The sequence below is a fragment of the Phyllopteryx taeniolatus genome, chromosome 5 (assembly GCF_024500385.1).
Source record: "Phyllopteryx taeniolatus isolate TA_2022b chromosome 5, UOR_Ptae_1.2, whole genome shotgun sequence".
NCBI lineage: Eukaryota > Metazoa > Chordata > Actinopteri > Syngnathiformes > Syngnathidae > Phyllopteryx > Phyllopteryx taeniolatus.
The window spans coordinates 11,550,932-11,570,876 of record NC_084506.1 but is presented as its reverse complement, the minus strand read 5'-3'; the positions used below and the strand labels follow the sequence as shown (position 1 = coordinate 11,570,876).

Here is a 19,945-nt window from a genome sequence, read left to right as displayed (position 1 = left end):
AGTTAGGCATTGTATGTTTTTGCATTTGCTTGTGTGAGGATGAGATTGGAGTTGTTGATCTTTCTCTGTAGACATACAGCAGCTCGAGGCCCATGCCAAAAGCAGGAAACAGAGAGAGCAGGAAACCCGAGACCCCATGATTGACCAACTGCAACAAATGATGGACGGCTTCCAAAGCTCCACTGATCAGCTGGCCAATAGCATGACATCTAACATCCGGGCTGAGATCCAACATCAGATTCAGATGATGGTGGGAAAGTAAGTGTCCAAGTAATCCATCATCAGTCACGGCGTGAGCCTCTTTGTTTCTCAAGCTGAGGTACTATGACCTGAAAAGTGCTAAATATCCCCATCTTTGCACTGCAACCTTGATTTAAGAACTTAATTGGTCCTTGAACGGGGTTTGTAAATTTAAAAGTTTGTATACTGAACATAATTTCCTCACAATAATGTAAACATGAATTTGTTCCAGCCTCAACAAAAGTTCTTGTTTTATTAAATTTGTAAAGTTTGAACACAAAGCTATACAGTTCTTGATATCAAACATGACAAGAGGTGATCGATCAAAAATCTCTTTATTAACCAAGTTAACAACAACAAGCGGAACTGTCCTCCTCATTCAAATGCGGCCCCCCTGCCGAAATGCACCCAAACGGTGTCAGGGCTGAACGACTTCAGGAAATAAAAATCACATTTTTCTGGAAGCTATTGCAATTTGAATTCGATTCACAATTTTCTTCAAATCAGGCTTCAGTGCAATATTCACCATGTACAGTAACATTTACAAAAATGACAGAAAATTACATCATACCATCAAAACATTAAAAACGATTACAGGGATCTACACTAACTTATGCATTCGTAAAACCTTTGTGATCAAGTTTTTCAGTTGGTCACACCAACATATATTTGGTCGCACCCTTTTTTTGAGGTGGTACAGCATGACCATGTCATACCATAGTTTCGTATGAAGTAAACATTGACAGTGACTCGAGATATGATGTTTGCTAAATATTTAACTGTGAACAAGACGTTTGTCTGCAACAAGCAGTGGCAGACAAAACAGGTCAATTCATTTAAAAAACAAAGGCTTGACTTTTATTTAATCGTTTGTTCGACTCAGGGGGGCCAGCAGCCAGCTCTTACAGTGAGAGCTCCTAACCCTCTTCCCCTGGGAAAACCACTTATTTTTTTAGCATTACCCCTACCATATGATTGAAATAGAGTCAGTCCCCTCTGAAAGTATTGGACTGGCAAGGTCAATTTCTTGGATTTTGTTGTACAGACCCTTTTTAAAAAGTTTTAATATCATGGAAAAGTTTATTTCCATAATTCCGTTCAAAAAGTTAAACGTTCATAGATTATAGATTCAGGGCCCACAATTTAAACAATTTAAAGTATTTATTTGTTTATTTTTACATAATTTGGGTTTCCAGGTCTTAAAACCCACGAAATCAGGAATTCTAAAAATTTGAATGTTGTGAACAAATCAGCCCAAATTTTGCAGGCCATAAATGTTTTAAACTGAGTCTCACACACTAAACTCAAAGCACCTGCACACATTTCCCCAGGTGTCAATAACTTTACTAAGGATGTCCCAAGCCAACTTTTTCACTTCCGATCCGATACCAATATTGCAGCCTTGAATTTTGCCCGATAACGATATCGGTCCGACCCATTATCAGCAATAATGATACATACTTATTTTGTTGTATGGAATGTTAGAAAAGGCTTGGTAAAGTGATATAACCATAATCAGCAACAGTAGGTATGAGAAAAACTGACCCATTTATTATTAACCAATGGTTTACATAAACTAAAATAAGAATTTACTATAATTGGAAAAAAAAAATTATTGGGAATTGGGAAATTCTTAAAATAACTTCAATAAAACCAATTGCAAATATATATATATATATAAATTGCAACATAACCGCTGCTTGATTTGAGCAAAAGCATATTCTACATTTGAACAGGTTAAAAAAATTAATTTGAAAACCATGAAAAATAAACAATAAATACAAATTATACTTTGGAAGTGCAAAATAAAAAAGTTCAATTCAGGTTATTATTATATTTTTGTTTACTGTCTGGATTTGGGATCATCATTTGCTTTCTCCTCATGTGCGGCAATACAGTTTTGAACCTCTTGCTGCAACTGGGGTTTAGTTTTATTGACAATTGCTGTTCCTGCTGTGCACGTCTTGACCTCGAGGGGCAGTGTGGTGCACCCAATCAGATACACGCTTGCTGTAAAAAAGAAAGTAGAAGTCACAATCGAATATTATTATAACTAATTTTTCACAGTTTGAAGATTATATGACGGAGATTATTTTTATATTGCCTGTTTGTGTGTTTTTATACAGCGTTTGTGTACCAATATTCATTATTTTGAGATATGTGCCGTGAATTCGATGCTAATTTTCTTTAGCTTGTCAATGGTTTTTTTTCATTCATTGTGTCTTAGCTTTGAGCTAGCGATTTTTCTTAACAAAAACGAAGAACAAAACGAAGGCTGTGACGTATTTGAACATTCAATAGGTGTAATTCCTAAGTGATTTTTGTTTTACAGTAAAGTTCAACTTCAGTAAAGTTCAACTTTAAGCAAGCAACATTCCCTTTTACTCCTTGCTACTATTTTAGCACCTTAGCAACCTGTTGTGATCATGTGGGCTCTGCTTGCCGTCCGAGTGCTGCTGGATAAGCAGAGCATGGAATGGACTGCTTGTATAAGAGTGGTAAAATCTGAGATTTTAGATCCAGTCCAATTTGATACTCGTTTTTTTTTTGCTGACATCAGACCGATTTCAGATCTCAAAGATCAGATCGGGACACACTTAGTATTTACTTGGAAAACAAACCAATTTATTTATTTTTATATAAAATCATTGGCCCAAACAGAACATGGATAAATTATTACTACTGAAATTCTTGCAATTTATTTTAATACTTTATTTTCCTATACAATTTTCTTTAAAGGAGTCTGGGCTTTGTAACTTTGTACCTATCTTTATATGTCTATGCTACAAACATGGTTGGGAGGGTTACTTTGAAGACAGGCAGACAGACAGATTTGCTATCCTTTGCACACGACTGTTATAACGAGTGTACACAATAATGTTGTGTGTAAAAAGAAAAGCTGTGCGTGACTTAAGCGGGAGAAGTCTACTGGCATACCGGACTTTACAAGGTAGGTGTCGTTTAGCTCGCTTGTTCACCAGCAGTCCAGATGTATTGACAGCTCACACTTGTCATTTTAATAGTGGCTGGGCCGGCGTCAATATAGTTACTTAGTGGCCACTGGCAAGACACAACAGTGTACTGGCCTGTCTTTGACACACACATGTTGGGCGCGTGTTCTGTGGATAATAGTGTGTGTGTATTATCTGTAAGAAGCAATCAATTATTAATTAATTAATTATCATATTGCGGCGGGTCGCTTTTAACTCAAAGCTTGTATTTGTCTAATAATGCAAGGACACAAAAGACTTTGTCAGAAAGTCCTTTTTGAAGTTTTTTAAATTGGTTCAATAAAGCAATAACTACCACATTAATTTGAGCGCTTGATGTTATACATATTTAAATATGTAATTGTAATGCTGTATGTAAAAATATTTATTTTGTACCAAAAATGTTCAAACTTTTGTACTAATGCACATTCATTGTACATTGTGACATACAAACGATAACCCTCTGACATTGTACCTTGAAGTTGACCAATAAGATTGCGTCTTACAACATATCGCCTCCCTTGCTCGCTGTTGTCAACATTTATTCGCACGCTTAAACCAATGTTTACAGAAACTTTATAGAGCATGAATAGGCAGAGCACAGGCATGTTTACGTACAAAAGTGAGTGCTAGCAGTAGCGAGCCACATAAAGTTATGTTGCCTGCTTGCTAACATTATTAAAAAGTACATGAACATTATCATCCTTTTCGGAGCACCCGGGGACGACACCACACACTGTTTTTCCTCTTTTTTGTTCTTTTTTTTAAACACAAAACATTGCTTCAATCGTTGTTGTTGCCACCATGGTAACATTTATATCCCGGAACATCGTTGACACGTTTTCATTCTCACATTTCCTGGTCTCACCTCCTCCAACAGTGCTTTATTTGACAAGATGCAGCCGTTTTTTTTGTTTGTAACGTGACGTAGTGCCATCGTGAGAGACAAAATTTATCTTGGTCTGATCCAGGCATTATTCACTGCCATGGAGGTAAGGATTAGTTACTTCTAGGAGAGGATACTTTTTTGCCACGCCAGCTAGCAAGCACAGCTAATAGCGGACTCGGCGCAAGTTAGCTTAGCATTTCCCCCAGGATGCGAGCAGCCAAAAACGAACTGAGGATGGGTGGACGCGGAGCTGATTGGTTTGTGTGACTTGTCTACGATTAACATGCCACTTCTGATTGGTGAGCTTGGCGGGATACTATAGGTGGCACACAAATACTGCGTCAGTCGGGAGTGCTACTGCTGGAAAGAAAAAAAACAGAAACGCAACTTTGGCGATCACAATACTGTTGTATGAAATTACGATTTCGAAAACGATAAATTGTTCAGCCCTAGTCATGAGTCCCTCTGGTGCATTCACAGCCAGTTGAAAATCATAAAACTCAACTTTAACAACCAGGTTGCTACAATTATGAAGAATAAACAACTATAAATTCACTTTACCTTGTCTTCTTGGCTTGCAACTTCTTCTCTTGACAAAAAGATCACAAATGATGGTCTTGGAAATGCTATCACCCGTGAGGTGTTTTTTTATTCATCCAAACGATGAACAGCTTTTTAACTTGGTCAAGAGGTTTCTCTGTCTTTTTGCTGATACCTCACGCCCTTGGCCATGTCAGCAGCAACAAAAACATCCTTTTTTCCACAATAATGGCAATTGTGGACTTGTTTCTTCCATACTGTATTTACGAGCAAGCTTTGCAGTGGGTGCAACGTTGATATATCCTCACAAATAAGTCTTTTTAGTTCTGAGTGAGTCCCTCCCCGCTTGGCACACTTGTCCGTTGCTTTTCTTGGACCCGTATTGAGCTAGAAAAATGTGATAATAAAGGCGAAAAACACAGAAAAGGCACACACATTAACACACTCAGCAAAGTAGCGACCGACCGCAACGCTGGAGCGGCACAAAATGCCTGCACTGTCTGCCACAAAAGGGATGAGTACAACATCCTCCCACTGCGATAGGGTTCGACCATAGGGCAATATTTTTCTTTGGTTTATGTCTCGTAAATGCAATACTTCAAACATTGAGGTGTTCGTTAATAGGGGTACCACTGTATAAACCTTGTGTTGATTGAACAACATGTATTTGTCCATGCAAACATAGTTATGCTGATGACATTATTTACCCAATTTCTGTAACATACATTTCCATCATGGTCATATCATACACAAAATGGATAACTCAGCCACCTATTAATTACATTGCGCATTGTTTTTTCTGATAGTATTTTTATAGGAGACTTTTGATGTCTGTCTTGTTTTTGTTCCCCTCTTTTAATGATTTCTGGCCAGTAATTAAACAAAAATCACGATGGCAAGGGAATTTAAACTAGTTTTATAGTATTAGTTTTCCAAGCAAACAAAATCAACTGTTGTCCATTTAGTAGAATTAAGTTTATACATGCTGTGAGATGGATCCCACCCATCAACTGTTCTTTTCTCGTTCAGTTTGCAGGAGTCAATTCTAAGTCATGTACAGCGCATTGTCAAAGGCGAGGTTAGCCTGGCAATGAAGGAGCAGCAGGCAGTGGTGACTTCAAGCATTATGCAGGCAATGAGATCTGCAGCAGGTACCCCCGTCCCTACAGCACATCTAGACTACCAGACTCAGCAAGCAAACATCCTGCAGCTCCTTCAGCAGGGACAGCTCAACCAAGCTTTCCAGCAGGTAATATACAACATATAAACATTGACAGTCCCACCAACAAAATCAAATAATTCTGCCATTGTTAACGCCTACGCACAAGGACTCACTTTTTATTGTCCACCGTAAGCTATTTATCAATTTTTATGTATTTCTAAGTGAATTCAAAGCGCATCATTTTTGCTATGCTAGAACAACACTGCAACATTGGACCCAAGCATTAAGAGAAATTAAATGTTTGTGCCTGCCTATTGACAGTCTCCCATGCGCCACACAACAGAGACACTTAAGGTAAAGTTAATTACATTCGCTAAGGAACTCACTTGACGGCAGAAGGGGTCATTTAATACGTCAGCATCTTGCTCTGAGTTGTTGTGTCTGGGTCTCCCCACATAACAGACAACTGGAAAGTTAATAGTTTATTAACCCTAGCGGCACACGTTATTCAGCAAGTAGCTGACTACAGAGACTGAGCATGTAGGAATGAATGTATTTGATCAACAGCTAAAGGGCTGTCTCCAGCTCCTTCAACGGACATGCCCACACAGTCCTGCAGCTTGAAAACAAACCTTATTTTTCATTATTTCAGAGCTTTATTTATACAGTGGAACCTCTATAAAACTGACCCCGATATAGTGGATATCGGATAAAACAGACCGTTGGGACTGAACAGTGTGTCCAAAATTTGTTTCCATTTCTCACTTAAAATGCCATTGACAAAGTCTGTTTGTTCCAGAATTGGTTGCTGTTGTTTACTGCCATTGTGGCGCAATGCAGTCATAGAATGTGACTGACGTACAGTGGTGTGAAAAAGTTTTTGCCCCCTTCCTGATTTTTTTATTTTTTTATTTTTATTTTTTGCATGTTTGTCACATTTGAATGTTTCCCATCATCAAAACTAATTTAAATATTATAAACAGAACTAAACACAAAATAGGAGTTTTTAAATGTTTTTTATTATTAAGGGAGAAAATAATTGCATATCTGTTGTTGACCAATACTGGCCACTCGTGCCTGAGTAGCATGCGCAACATTTGCACAATCGACATTGTCCCAGATTATCACACTACTAGTCACTTTAAACTGCATCAATTTCTTGAAGTCTCTGCAAACTTTGCACAATGGTCATTGCACCGGACTATTGTTCTATTAGTCATTTCAAACTTCTCTAATTGTTAGAGGACTCTGCATCTTTTTGGACAGTTGTCAGAATCAGAATCATCTTTATTCACCAGGTATGTCAAAAACCCACGAGGGATTTGTCTCCGGTAGTTGTGGCCGCTCTAGTACGACAACAGACAGTCAATTGACAGAGAATACTTTTGAGACATAAATGCATAAAAAACACAGTCACTGAGGTACAATTCTTTTTTTTTTTTTTTTTTTTTTTTTTTTTTTTTTTTTTTTTTTGGACAATGTAGTTTAAAGTGACGAGTAGTGCGATAATCTGGCGCAATGTCAGTATTGGTCAACAACAGATATGCAAATAGTGCAGCATGGCGAGACTACTACAATGAGTGCACGAGTAATGTATAATTGGCCCGACAGAGGTGTGACAACAAACTCAAGACAAAATTGGTATCATGTTGCAATGGGGTTGTAAATTAACTGTTTAAGAAGTTAATGGCAAGAGGGAAGAAGCTGTTGGAATGTCTGCTTGTTTTAGTTCACTACCTGAGGGAAGGAGCTGGAAGAGATGGTGACCAGGATGTGGAGGGTCCAAAAGGATTTTGCATGCTCTTGTCTTAGTTCTGGCAGCGTGCAAGTCCTCAAGGGTGGGTAGAGGGGTACCGACAATCTTTTCAGCAGTTTTGATTGTCCGTTGCGGTCGGAGTTTGTCCTTTTTTGTAGCAGTACCAGACTGTGACTGAAGAACACAGGGCTGATTCGATGACTGCTGTGTAGAACTTCCTCAACAGCTCCTCAAAGTGTCCTTTTGAAATCTGCAGTAGGTGTTCAATTCGTTGGCTAGTCTTTTGTTTTCAGCTTCAGGGGTTGGTCACTTGCAATTGGTTAGCGATTGTAATGCATGCCAGACTGATTTAGTCTCGTTAGCGGTAAACTGTTTTTCTAAATTTACTGCATACTTTCTCTTTGCAATGTTAATTTATTTCGTCAGCTGGTTTCTAGCGCGATTATACAGGGTCCTATCCCCACTTCGATATGCGTCCTCTTTAGCCTGGCGAAGTTGCTTAAGTTTGGCAGTGAACCACGGCTTGTTTTATGTGCGAAATGACTTTGTTGGTACACACACCTCTTCATAGAAACTGATATAGGATGTGACAGTGTCTGTATATTCATCCAGGCTGCCAGCTGAATTTTGTTTTCAAGGGAAAAATATATATATATATTGTACCGGCATTACCACATAACTGGTAACCTTTTATTGCTCAGTGACTGTGTTTTTTATGTCTTTGTCTCAAAAGTATTCTCTGTCAATTGACTGTTTGTTGTAATACTAGAGTGGCTCCAGCTACCGGAGACAAATTCCTTGTGTGTTTTTGACATATAAAATAAATAAAGATGATTCTGAAAAAATAAACCCACTTACATGGCCCTGTGTGGAAAAAAACCTCTAAATGGCTGAAGAAAAACAAAATGAAGACTTGGGAGTGGCCTTGTCAAAGTCCTGATGTGAATTCTATTGAGATCCTGTGGCATGACCTTAAAAAGGCAGTTTATCCTCGAAAACCCTCCAGTGTGGCTGAATTGCAACAATTCTGCAAAGATGAGTGGGTCAAAATTCCTCCACAGCGCTCTAAGATACTCATTGCAAGTTATCGCAAACGCTTGTTGCTGTCAAGCATTTTTAGGTTTAGAGGGCTATCACTTTTTCACACAGTGCCATCCATGTTGGTTTGGATTTTTTTCCTCCCTTAATAATAAAACCATTTAAAAACTGCATTTTGTGTTTACTTGTTGTCTTTGACTAATATTTAAATTTGTTTGATGGTGGGAAACATTTAAATGTGACAAACGTAAAAAAATAAATCAGGAAGGGGACAAACACTTCTTCACACAACTGTTTTTCCGGGTCACAGATATACAATATGACTAGATCCAATTCCAAAAGACGTGCCCATGGGGCAGCCTTGTAATGATGGTTATATCTATTGTGCATTGAGAGAGAGCAGCATGGCTGCGGTGTTAACTCTGAGCAGTACAAAGCACAAGTCTTTGGAGTCTGGAACATGCTATTTTTGGTACAGTAACAGTTTTTTTGTCAAGCCTTTGGCAATGGATTTGGAACTAGGAAGCTCACTAATTCCTCGCCGCTCATGAAAGCGACTCGCCTATGATGAGTACTGTACGTCAACAATGTCACCATAACCAACCAAGGGGGTTAAGTTTGGATAAAATGTTAAAATTTCAAACTTTTTTAGGTTTACTTGCAATCACTGTACTGGGCGTTTTCGGCCACACAAAAAACTCTACAAAACAATTTTGTACTTTACATGGGTGCACATGGCCTCAAAAAAAAGTGCTTCAACGTAACGGACCAATCAGCTGTATCGGACCATGGCCACTATTGGTCCGTTCTATTAAGGTTCCACTGTACATACGTGGTGATTTTTATTTTTCAATTCATTCAAATTTGGCAGGCTTTTTCAAAACACTCCTCTGTGGTGTGTCAAATTTGCAAGACTTTTTTTGGGGCTCTTTGGAAGGTCTTTAACCTATAGTAATGAGCACGGCAGTTCCTTTGAGTGTACTGAATCATTAGAATCAGTTCTTTAAAAAGATTTGTTCATCGAATCGTTCAGTTCTTTTTCACAAAATCATTCAAGTGCTTCCTCATTCAGTTAATGATCCATCCCTGAGGTTCACATTCACCGAAGGACTATGTGTTGTTGTTGTCACGTAAACTCGGAAAAGTGAAAAAGAAGAAAAAAAACCTAAACAAAAAAAAAACAAGACCAGCCCGGCGGACGGGACACGTACCACACAGAGGGACCCAGGGCGGTCCGCCGGCCCCACCGAGGCGGTCCAACAACTGGCCACTCAGTGGGGGCCGCAGGGACCCAATAGCCACCCAACCACCCACCCCACCAACCGCCCCACATGCCCCGCCACCCACTCCACCTCCAGGAGAGCCAGACTTCCCCCCCCCCCCCCCCCCCCCCCCAACCCGCAGGGCCCGTGATGCAGCCAGGCAGAGTGGGAGAGTGTCCTTTGTTTGTTGGAAAGGAGGGCGGATAGCGGCACCTGACAAGGGAACGATAAGGGGGGGGGGGAACCCAGGGAGCAGCCGCGGGCCATGAGAAGGAAGCCCCGACACCAAGCAGTCATCCAGCCTGGGGGGGGCCCCGGCCTCAGGAGCACCGCCATGCAACTGAGAACCCACCTTTCCCCCCGTTACTATGACTGCCAGGTCCCCGACTGGCAGTCATTGGCCCTACCCCACCGTGTATCAGTGCATTAAAATCTGGAGAGGTCAGTGAGCCGAGGGGGGCAGGGCTGCCAGGCACTGCTGCCTAACAGCCAAATCCCCCCCACCCACGACCCACCGCCCCCCAGAGATGGGTTTATGTGGTGCATTAAAACGTGGGACGTGTGTGTGATGCATTTAAAATCCAGGGGGGCAGGCAGGGCGGAAAGGCAGGGCACACAGACCGGGAAACAGCACAGACGTGCTGAAACAGAAGAAAATACGCCTTCTAGACCCTCTCAAGATTCTTTGGCATGACCTCAAGTGGGCGATTCAGACCAGACATTCCAAGTACATTGCTGAATATACTGAAAGTTCTGCAAAGACGAATGGTCCAAATTTCCTCCTGGCTGTTGAGCAGGAAGAATGCCAACTACAGGAAACTACAGGTTATTACAGCAACTACAGATTATTGCTGCCCATGTTTTTTCACCCTCTACAGTGATGTTTACTTGTTGTTCAATGAAAATATGAAAACATAATTGTGTGGTTTAAGTTAACTGTCTATTGGGGCTTACATGATCAGATTACATTCTATGACCAATTTATGCAGAAATCTGTAATTCCTATGGGTCATACTTTATTTTTGCAACAGTATGTTGCTTGGACAGGACTGGCAATGAGTGCATCAAAGATTCATGAATTTGTTTTCAGCTGAATAATATAACATTCTTACTCCCTGTCCAGGCTCTCTCAGCTACAGATCTGAACTTGGTCTTGTATGTGTGTGAGACCATTGACTCCCAGCAGGTGTTTGGACAACAACCCTGCCCTCTCAGCCAGCCTGTGCTCCTGTCACTCATACAACAACTGTCATCCAACCTCAATACTCGCTCTGAGCTCAAAATCAGGTAGGGCACAGACACAGTCGCCGTTCTATACCAATAGTCATTCAAAAATCATGTCTTTTCTTGCGAAAGAGTACATCTGAATTTCATTCAATTCAAAGAGAAAAAAGCAAAAATACAAATGTCATGCATCCCAAATGAACAGGACGGAATAGAATACTGTCGGTTAGGGACGATTGGGAAGAAAGTTTTTGACAATAAGCCCTTTGTCACCATAGCATCATCTGCTGGATTTTAAAATGAAACACTGCTCCATTCCCACCTATTTGGAATTGCCAGTCCTCTTGGAACAGGTCTACTCTTGTCTCAATGTACTTAAACAGAATCCTATCATGTTAATTTGGCCAATGAGTCTGTTTTCCCGGGGTATGAGATTTTTACTTTTAGGGATGCCAGTTTTAAAATGTATTTTAATTGTTCTTAATTTATGAAATGTTGAATAAATTTACCTTTGTAATCTTTAAATAAGATGTTAATATAGGAATAAGAACACAAAAGCATCCAAATAGTACACATCTTAGAATGGGTTGGGGACAATGGCACACAGTGGTACAACAGAATTTCAAATTACCTGAACATCTATGGCCCTAACTGTGGTGTTACTGCTGAACCTTACAGGTTTTGTTCCTTTGCTCCGTGCCAGTCTAAGATATGGGGATAATTGTGTGAATAACAAATATTTTGTCCTTGTAGCTTTTGATTGGATTGATGAGTGTTGCACTTGTACTATATTTTTTCTTTCTCTGTTTTATACAGGTTGTCTGAACGTAGTTTTTTCTTCCTATAGATCAGGGGTGTCAAACTCATTTTTGCTGCGGGCCACGTCGTAGTTATGGTTTACCTCGGAGGGCTGTCATGAGCTCGAACACATACAGTAAATGTACAATTGCCCCGTTATTACATATACACAAAAATATCGATGAATAACTATATTTGCAACCAGAAGCCAGTAAAAAGTTGTTAATTCAGTTTATTTTGAAATGGGGATTGGTAACCCGGTGCTCCTCCTGAATCTGAGATTCAACTTCCTGATGGACCCTCCTCTCCAGCACCCCTGAATAGACCTTACCAGGGAGGCTGAGGAGTGTGATCCCCCTGTAGTTGGAACACACCCTCCGGTCCCCTTTCTTAGAAAGGGGGAGCACCACCCCAGTCTGCCAATCCAGAGGCACAGTCCCCGATGTCCACGCGATGCTGCAGAGGCGTGTCAACCAGGACAGCCCTACAACATCCAGAGCCTTGAGGAACTCCGGGCGAATCAAATCCACCGCTGGGGCCTTGCCACCGAGGAGCTTTTTAACCACCTCGGTGACCTCAACCCCAAAGATAGGAGAGCCCGCCTCAGAGAACCCAGACTCTGCTCCCTCATGGCGATGGCGTGTCTGTGGAATTGAGGATGTCTTCGAAGTATTCTCCCCACCGGCTCACAACGTCCCGAGTCAAGGTCACCAGCGCCCCATCCCCACTATACACAGTGTTGATGGTGCACTTCTTGCCCCTCCTGAGATGCCGGATGGTGGACCAGAATTTCCTCGAAGCCGTCCGGAAGTCTTTCTCCATGGCCTCAAAGAACTCCTCCCATGCCCGAGTTTTTGCTTCAGCGACCAACAAAGCTGCATTCTACTTGGCCAGCCGGTACCCATCAGCTGCCTCAGGAGTCCCACAGGCCAAAAAGGCCTGATAGGACTCCTTCTTCAGCTTGACGGCATCCCTCGCCGTTGGTGGCCACAAACGGGTTCGGGGATTGCCGCCACGACAGGCACCACAACCACCTTACGGCCGCCTCAGCAATGGAGGCGCGGAACATGGTCCACTCGGACTTGATGTCCTCCGCCTCCCCCGGAACATGAGCAAAGTTCTGTCGGAGGTGGGAGTTGAAACTCCTTCTGACAGGGGATTCCACCAGACGTTCCCATCTCGTTGAATCTCAGATTCAGGAGGAGCAGTGTGGTTTTTGTGCTGGCCGTGGAACAGTGGACCAGCTCTACACCCTTGGCAGGGTCCTCGAGGGTGCATGGGAGTTCTCCCAACCAGTTTACATGTGTTTTGTGGACTTGGAGAAGGCGTTCGACCATGTCCCTCGGGGGGTCCTGTGGGGGGTGCTTCGGGAGTATGGGATACCGAACCCCCTGATACGGGCTGTTCGGTCCCTGTACGACCAGAGTCAGAGTTTGGTCCGCATATCCGGCAGTAAGTCGGACTCGTTTCCGGTGAGGGTTGGACTCCGCCAAGGCTGCCCTTTGTCACTGATTCTGTTCATAACTTTTATGGACAGAATTTCTAGGCGCAGCTGAGGCGTAGAGGGGTTCCGGTTTGGTGGCCTCAGTATTGCATCTCTGCTTTTTGCAGATGATGTGGTTCTGTTAGCTTCATCAAGCCATGGCCTCCAACTCTCACTGGAGCAGTTCGCAGCTGAGTGTGAAGCGGCTGGGATGCGAATCAGCACCTTCAAATCTGAGACCATGGTCCTCAGTCGGAAAAGGGTGGCGTGCCCTCTCTGGGTCGGGGATGAGATCCTGCCCCAAGTGGATGAGTTCAAGTATCTTGGGGTCTTGTTCATGAGTGAGGGGAAAAATGGAACGGGAGATCGACAGGTGGATCGGTGCAGCGTCTGCAGTGATGCGGACTTTGTATCGATCCGTTGTGGTAAAGAAGGAGCTAAGCCGAAAGGCGAAGCTCTCGATTTACCGGTCGATCTACGTTCCTACCCTCACCTATGGTCACGAGCTGTGGGTCGTGACCGAAAGAACAAGATCCCGGATACAAGCGGCTGAAATGAGTTTCCTCCCCAGGGTGTCCGGGCTCTCCCTTAGAGATAGGGTGAGAAGCTCGATCATCCGGGAGGATCTCAGAGTAGAGCCGTTGCTCCTCCACATCGAGAGGAGCCAGATGAGGTGGCTGGGGCATCTGTTTCGGATGCCTCCCGGACGCCTCCCTGGTGAGGTGTTCCGGGCATGTCCCACCGGGAGGAGACCCCGGGGACGACGCAGGACACGTTGGAGAGACTACATCCTTCGGCTGGCCTGGGAACGCCTTGGGATCCCCCCGGAAGAGCTGGATGAAGTGGCTGGGGAGAGGGAAGTCTGGGCGTTCCTGCTAAAGCTACTGCCCCCGCGACCCGACCTCGGATAAGCGGTAGAAAATGGATGTATGGATGGATGGTAACAAAAATGTTTGCAATCAACGTTATATAAAAGGGAAGACGATTTTCAATGTTGTTATTTTAGTAAGAAACATGAAGTCGACGCACTTGATTTGCTTTCGCGGACCACATAAATTGATGTGGCGGGCCGAATGTGGCCCCCGGGCCTTGAATTTGACACCTGTGATAATTGTCTCTTCAGAGAGCATCTACCTCACCATCTTTATGTCCCCTTTGCCTCTGAATATGTGCATCCTTTCTTCCCTTCTACTGGTTTTGAAGTCAAACAATTCCCCTAGCAAAGCAATGTCTCTTTATAGCCTGGTGTAGAGATCAGACACACCTGGTTTGCAGCTGGGGTATGGCCCCATAGAGGAGGAGGATGTGGTCCATTATGAACTTTTATTAGCTCAAAGTGGAATAGCTGCACATCCTGGGTCTGGGCTAGGGGTTACTAACTAACTAACTAATCATTGCTAAAGCTCTCCTGAGAAATTTCAGTAATATTTAGTGGGAGTCCCTAATTCTGCTGTCATTTAGAAATTCCCAAAAAATTCGCCTTTTCCAGACTTCCAATCAATTATATTTTGGATTAATCTAATCAATAGAATTAGCGTCACTAATATGGGGCTTTGACACAGTTGTCCTGCATGTGTAAGCCTGTCTGTGGCCAGTTGGCACTACAGATCGGGAAGGGGTATTCTGTTCCCATAGAGATGAATGGTCATTTAAACTGTTAAGACAGTAAAGCTGCTGGACACTCAACACCACCAGATGTCTGACTGTAACAATTAATTACAAAGAGAGAAGCAGGGTGGCAGGAGCAAGAGGAGAGGGCGCAGCCGTAGATGACAACTTCATTCCACTACATTTTTTGTGTGAAAACACAAAATATTCATTATCACAAGTGAGCAGGTTGCCAGGAAAGCCTTTAAGGTCTGTGTCTCAGTTACAGGGTCTATTTCTGTATTTAACACATACATAAGGCGCACCGTATTATTGGGCGCAGGCATGGTAAAACGTACGCTAGCTTAAAACATATGCTACCATGCATGCTAGCGTATGTTTTTAAAAAGGAAGTGGGAGCAAAACTGAGTTCGGTTGTACTTTATTGAAGTATGTAACAATGTACTCGCGTTATTTTTTTATCATTCCTCATCCACAAATCCATCAAAGTCCTCATCGTCTGTATCCGAAATGAACAGCTGGGAAAGTTCTCCATCAAAAACGCCAGGTTCCCTCTCGTCATTGTCGGAGTCAGTCTCGTTGCTGTGCGGTTCCTCAGAATTGATGCCGGCTTTTACGAATGCTCGAACAACAGTGCAAGCAGACACGTTAGCCCAAGCATCCACAATCCATTCACAAATTGTGGCGTAACTCGCCTGGCGCTGCCTCCTAGTTTAGTAAAGATGTGTTCGCCATCTGTCATCCATCACTCCCACGCCGCTCGCAACTTCACTTTGAACGCCCTCTTTACACCGATGTCCAGTGGTTGGAGTTACTTCGTCAAGCCTCCCGGAATGATGGCAAGCTCAGAGTTATTGCACTCAGTCGAATGGTGACTGTAGAGACCCTTCTCCCGGCTGTTCTTTGCTCATTAATTCATTGCTCGAGTTGGTCTTCCAACTCGGGCCACCTCGCCTTGTTTCTGCGGAAACTCAGCTTCGTCTTCTTGACTTGGCGAAGCTCGTTTTCCTGCTTCCTTCACTTGCGAACCATGGATTTGTTGATCTTGAATTTTCTCGCGACTGCTCGATTCCCATGTTCCTCCGCGTAATTAGATTATGGAACTCGGTGCACACATAAGGCGCCCGTCCATTTTGGAGAAAATTTAAGACTTTTAAGTGCGCCTTATGGTCGTGAAAATACGGTACTTAAAAAAAATAAAAAAATGTAAAAAGTTAATTATTTTCCAACCCAATATTAAAATACATATAGGGAGATTTTTGTATCTCTCTAGATGATTGGCCCGCTTTCTCTGAGAGCAATAATGGACAAAACAACATTTAAAAAGATATATTTAACTAAAAAAAAGATTTATTTGTACTATTGGGAAAAAAAGCTATATACAACCGTTAAAAATTGTAAAAAGTTAGATGTGTTTCAAACACATTTGCCCACTGAAATAAATGTTTGAAATATTATGTTAATACTCAAACGTGACATAATTTACAGCCAGCGAGCCATACTTTTGCTGGCTTTATTAAAAAAAAAAAAAGTTTAAAAAAAAATATTTTTTTTTTTAAAAAAGCTCATGGTTCACTCAATTTCCAGGCGCTTTGACAATATACAATACTGGTAACAATATTATTTTAATGTACGTAAAAACACTTAAAATAAAGTGACAAACACATATCCAAGCCCTTAACAGTTTACATTTAAATACAAAGAAAGTACACGAAGTAAATATCCACTAAACAGGCACAAACACCTCAGCCCTACCTTTCATTACAACATATATATATATAGATGCACATCCATCCATCCATTTTCTGAGCCGCTTCTCCTCACTCGGGTCGCGGGTGAGCTGGAGCCTATCCCCGCTATCATTGGGCAGGAGGCGGGGTACACCCTGAACTGTTTGCCAGCCAACCATTCGCACTCACATTCACACCTACGGGCAATTTAGAGTTGTCAATTAACCTACCACGCATGTTTTTGGGATGTGGGAGGAAACCGGAGTGCCCGGAGAAAACCCACGCAGGCACGGGGAGAACATACAAACTCCACACAGGCGGAGCCGGGGATTGAACCCCGGTCCTCAGAACTGTGAGGCAGATGCTCTAACCAGTCATCCACCGTGCCGCCCTGATGCACATTTCAAGTAAAAAAAAAAATGTGTTTACCTGAGTTCGAGTTGTCTTGGCAGGTGCATTGACACATTCTTTTATGATCAAAATGTCTGTAAATGCTCGTTGTTGCCCCAAAATCCACGCTCTGGAAGGAACATTCATTTGCTATTCAGAGTTCTCCCCACCAGGTTTCTACTGGATATGTTTGGTTGAATTTAGGATACGTCTTTCATTTGGAGCAGCTGATTAATGTTAATAAAGCCACGGTCTTGCAACGTCTGAGACACGACAGTTTTGAGCTAGCTTCTGGAAGAATAGAAAAGTACTGGTCCATTCATTTTTACAAACTGTCTTTTCTCAGGTAACCTTCCTTTTGAACAGGCAATGCAGCATCTTGAGTCTTCAAATCTCTTCCAGTAAACAAACTATTTGATTGGCTCATAATGGTCAAGTGATCACACTGTAATACTGAATATAGAATGTCTGTTACAGCGGCCTATGTGAGAAAAAACGGCTATGTGACAATACCTGCCATTTAAAGATACCCGCTTTATAGGAATTAAGGTCTATTTAAAGAAAACAACAACAACAAAAAACACTGGAACAAGTGGGCTGTTTTACCACCCAGTCTTTTTTAGCCTGCATCGTCGCTAACCATAGGTTTTAAAAGTAACAAACTCATTTTGAAAATGTGAGTAGAAGAAAGTACAGATATTTTTGTTAAAAAAAGTAAGGCGTAAAAGTAAAACGTTGCCAGAAAAATAAATCCTCAAGTAGACACCTCTGGTGACTGAAGGCGTTAAAGACAACCAATGAAATTACTGTGTGGATTTTTGCCTTTAAGCAAAGAACTGTCTGTCAAGATGATGTAAATGTTTTGTGCCAGAATCAGTGACTCGTTCTGATCCAAGTCTTTCTCTGGGTCCCATGTGCAGCTACTTGGAGGACGCATTGATGAATCTGGACCACAGTGATCCTCGAACGAGAGATCACATGGCCTCCGTGCTGACCCAAGTCAGACCGAAGCTCTTTGCCTTCATGCAGCAGGACCCCCACAGCCCTCTTACCAAGAGAGCACGACGCCTCATGATGATGCTACAAGGGCTCGTCAACCACTAGTTTATTTCAAATCTCATTCCGAACTATAGGGTTTTCGTAGAAATTCAGATGTTGAGTCAGTTTTCGTGCATCTCCATGAATGTAGAGGAGAACATGATTATTTGTAATATTCAAGGACAACTTCAGCCCACTATCTTTTTATTTTCTTGGTGAGAAGACAAGTTGATAGTGTTATTGCTGCCCCTGGGAAATGGATGTTGCAAACCTGGTGTTCGTGGCTGGGGCTAAGGTGAATAATAGGCTTTTAGTTGAGGAAGGTTGCTAATTGCTATTTTCCTCCTAGTCTTTCTACTCAATCGTCAAAGCCATGTGTCGAACATAGGAACACAAATTATATTTCTTTCCATCCAGTGCAATTAAATTGGCTTACATAAAAGAATGTTGTGAACGTCCACATTCTAAGAAGATGTTTAAGTTTTCCAGGCCTTCTCCCAAGTTGCCATTGAAGATGGTCAAGAGTTTTGCCACTCCCTCATGCAAGTGTGCATAAGAATACTCATCTCAGTGGCTGATGACTTCAAACCATTCAGTTGTTTTCTGTTCCGTGTTCCTCAAGCGAGTCTTTGGAAAAGTTCAAGTGTTGTCATCCTTTGTGTATTTTTTTTTTCTTTTTTTAATGACAAAGCTCGTCAAACAAATATATGTAATGTCCAAAGCCAAAGGGACTTGGACTTTTTGCCCTGAACAGGATCAATCGAGCCACTTTGCTTCCTGGAATATTTTAGGTTTATCTTCTTTTGGAAGGAATAATAATGAAAACCATATAGTACCTGATCATAACTGGCCTTTCCCCTAAAACCATTTCACTAAGTCTCCTTTCAGGATGCAACAAAAATAAATATACATTCAAACAGTAACAAGCATACAGAATGCTTTAACAAAAAAAAAATGCCATGTAATAATCTGACGTGTAGTTTAATGCTGCTTGCCGTCCAGAGAATTTTCAGTCGTTTTCTCACCCGTTTTTCCATTTTTAATATAGACATTTCGTCTTTGTTCAGACATGTATACTTGTTTAAAATTATGAAACCAGTGAAAAAGTATTACAAATTGATTTGACACTTGTTACTGACATCAGAATATTTGTTTTTGAAAACTGGATGTGCAGTTACTTCTCATGGGCTTTAGGAGGCAGCACCTGATTGAAGTGCATTCCCTACTGCTGCCCATTGAGTTTGCTTTAGGCCCTAGAAGCTTTGTTTGCACTTGTGCAGCTTATTTACAACACCAGTTTGCTGGGTGGTCACTGTTTTGCGGACAGTAAATGTCTTATTTTGACATTTTTTGTTTAGAATTTAAGTTGGATTTGTCTCGCAAGTGCCTTACTGTATTTTATCTTGTTCTACATGGACGTTTAATCCTGTTAGGCCTTTCAGGAAGCTCTAATAATGAAGCATTACCCCCTGAAGTCTTGTCTGTATTGACATTTACAAGCATTTTGTGGTCAGACTCAAGCAGCACATCAGATTCAAGACTTTACATTAAGCTGTTCAACCTCAGTTACACCACATCTCAAGTGAATATAGTTTGACTTCTGCTTCATCCTGAGTGGGAACACAACTGAAGATTGTGTGTTGTACTCTTTCAACTGTTCGGTTTACTGTTTGGATCTTTTACTGTTTGTTCTACTGTAAACATTTGGCATAAAGATCTGTTGAATTGATATATTGTGGCGTGTTAAGCTGGTTCCCCTCTTGAAAGGGTTGGCAGCCTCTCAAGTCGAGAATACTA

The 19,945-nt window shown here is 41.9% G+C and overlaps 1 protein-coding gene across 3 annotated transcripts in view; it reads left to right on the top strand.

Moving 5' to 3' along the window:
* edc4 (enhancer of mRNA decapping 4) overlaps positions 1-19,877 on the top strand; it is a 71,108-nt gene extending 51,231 nt beyond the window's left edge. For all 3 annotated transcript variants that reach the window (XM_061772694.1, XM_061772692.1, XM_061772691.1), the window contains 4 exons: positions 72-258; positions 5,689-5,908; positions 11,001-11,164; positions 18,031-19,877. In XM_061772694.1, coding sequence (XP_061628678.1) covers positions 72-258; positions 5,689-5,908; positions 11,001-11,164; positions 18,031-18,214 — 755 coding nt within the window. In that variant the 3' untranslated portion in view covers positions 18,215-19,877. The remainder of the gene's footprint in view (positions 1-71; positions 259-5,688; positions 5,909-11,000; positions 11,165-18,030) is intronic.
* Positions 19,878-19,945: the final 68 nt, after the last annotated feature.